Source organism: Austrofundulus limnaeus, unplaced genomic scaffold (genome assembly GCF_001266775.1).
Source record: "Austrofundulus limnaeus strain Quisiro unplaced genomic scaffold, Austrofundulus_limnaeus-1.0 Scaffold146, whole genome shotgun sequence".
Lineage (NCBI taxonomy): Eukaryota > Metazoa > Chordata > Actinopteri > Cyprinodontiformes > Rivulidae > Austrofundulus > Austrofundulus limnaeus.
The window spans coordinates 1203718-1206233 of NW_013952548.1; the positions used below are offsets into that span (position 1 = coordinate 1203718).

Sequence of the window (2516 nt, forward strand, 5' to 3'; positions counted from 1 at the left end):
GGTTAACATTAGGGCTGTGCATTGGCGAGAATTTGGTGATATGATACATATCATGATACAAGGGTCACAATATGAAATATGGTGATATATTGTGACACTGTAAGCAAGGCAAATTGTTGCCATTTTTATCCAATATTCTTATTTTGAAAAAAGGTTTTATTTTCATGCAGTCAGAAGAGCACAGCATTTATATTTTACATTTGTTCTCACAACCTCCATCCATTAAACCTTAAATAAGTATCAGAAATTGGGTATCAAGAAATGAAAAATCGCAATACTTCAATGTATCAATATTTTTCTTGCACCCCTAATTAGCCTAATTAGCTTACAAATTTGCCTTTTAAAAGTGCTGAATCGACCTTTATGTCATGTTTTTTAATCTATTTTTGATTTTAAAAAATTACTTTATATTTTTAAAGTTAATTAAATCTTCTCAAAGTTGCAGTTTTGTGTTAAATATGTATTATGTATATTATATACAGTATATATATATAGATTACCTGAACATCTGATAGCAGCTATTATTTTATTACTTTACAGATTTAGAGTAAAGAAAAAATATATATTTTAATTTAGTTCTGTGACTGAGTTACTATGTGCAGCATTTTGACACAATTTTAAGAATAAGTCGTAACAGTATCAGTGTCAATAAGTTCTTTTTTTCTTTTTAATGCACGTATTTTTCTTGTTGCTCTTTCGTGCCCAGCAACATATTTCTGTTACCTCTGTAGCCTGATCAGCCTGGTCTCTCATGTTGATAAAAGCCTGCAGTTCTCTGTCTGATCCACGTCTGATGGACTCAGAGGGTATGTTTGAGCTGGCCCACAGATCTGCCGTTCTTCTCCGGCTCTGGTGGTTTTCCCACCGACTTCTTCCCGATGGAGGTCCAAAGAGGCTCTCCTCATCCGTGTTACTGTCGCTGGACTCGCTGGATAAAAGTCCTGTTTGTTTGTAAGCTGAAGTGTTGTGCATGCTGAGGAGACAAGTCGGCGGTGAGCAGAAGTAATTAGTTAAAAAAAGTGAGGAAAACTTGAGCAGAGCATTTGTGTTCATCACATCCATCAGATATGATGTTTCTCTTACCATAAAATAGCCTTCTTCTCTTCTCGGTTGTGCTTTGGGACGTGACAGCAGCAGAGAGTGAAATTAGCCCCCATTTCCAAACAACAAGGGGTCAAAGTGGATCTATGTTCCTTCAAAATACCAAACAGTTCTCCGTTTTGTTAAAAATAGCATAAATCTTTCCAGAATCCTTGTAATTTAAAAATTCCAAATAAAAATAATACAACTTTTAAATGTCCAGGAGTAAAAACATTTAGGCCACATCCTAACTTGTTGTGTCCTCCTCTCTATCCTGGCCTGACAAACAGCCCCTCCTGGCTCCGGTGAGAGCTATCTGCCAATTATCCACGTGAATAGAAACAGGAGACAACAACACACAACAACACACAAACACATGGGACAGCTCAGGAATGAATGACACATTTATTCTGCAACTACTGATGGTGCAGAATGAAGGGATGCAGGCAGAGACTTATTACTTTATTTCGCAAACAAAGGTTCTCTTTAAAATTTAAATATCCTTACATTATCTCAAAAAGTGCTTTGATTAAAAATAATCTTTTTTTACAGTGGTTGATGGGATAATATTCTGTTTATGTCCATGACAAATTTGTTTTTTACCCAAACTAATGATCATTTTTTAATAGTCAGCAAAACATCCAGTTTTTAGTCTCAAAGTTGTTCAAGTTCTCCCCAAAAGAGGGCAGCATTGTCTCATTGCATACACTGGACCTGTTCTCACTCTATGTGAGTTTAGATATACATCAGGATCACATTTTGTTATAAGTCATCCTTTTTAGACATAAATGTAAGTAAAACCAAAGAAATGATTACTGATTTCAGACGAAACAGAAATGCCATCTCTCTGAACTTAAATGATCAGGTGGTTGAAGTTGTGGAAGAGTGTAAATATCTGGGTACCAACATGGGTACTCTATGTAAGAAAGCCCACCGACATGCACTTTTATCACAAACAAAATAATTTTAACGTTGTTTTATGAGAATATTTTATTGAATCTGTTTTTACTTTTTTCTTTTATTTGCTAGTACAGGGCATTGACACAGAAACAAAAAACATGCATACACCACATTATAAGTCTTTGCAGCAAAATTGCCAAATGTTTCACTAAATAACTTCTCTACTGTCCACAAGATGGCTTAAGAAGGCTCAGGCAATTTTAGCTGAGCCCACTGGTCAGAGAGTTTTCTCTCCATCAGGACAACGATTTGCCTTTTTTTTAAACTCATTTCATATAAAAATAAAAATTTTATACACAATAAAGAAAAAAATCACAGAAAGGAGGCAGAAAGAAGAAAAGGAATCTTAATATATCTGCCCCTTTTGTTCCAAAATTAATTTCAAACAATAATAACCACAAAACAAAATAAAAACTTCAATTCCTTTTCAAACAACAACTTTTGATATACATTATTCAGTTTCATATTTCTTCAAC

At 34.5% G+C, this 2516-nt stretch overlaps 1 protein-coding gene across 1 annotated transcript in view; it reads right to left on the minus strand.

The window, feature by feature from the left end:
* The window catches only part of LOC106523142 (melanoregulin), an 11284-nt gene extending 9933 nt beyond the window's left edge, over positions 1-1351 (minus strand). The window contains exons 1-2 of the mRNA XM_014016469.1: positions 1084-1351; positions 724-973 (exon numbers count right to left, since the gene is read on the minus strand). Of these exons, the coding sequence (XP_013871923.1) occupies positions 724-973; positions 1084-1157 (324 nt within the window). The 5' untranslated portion in view covers positions 1158-1351. The remainder of the gene's footprint in view (positions 1-723; positions 974-1083) is intronic.
* Positions 1352-2516: the final 1165 nt, after the last annotated feature.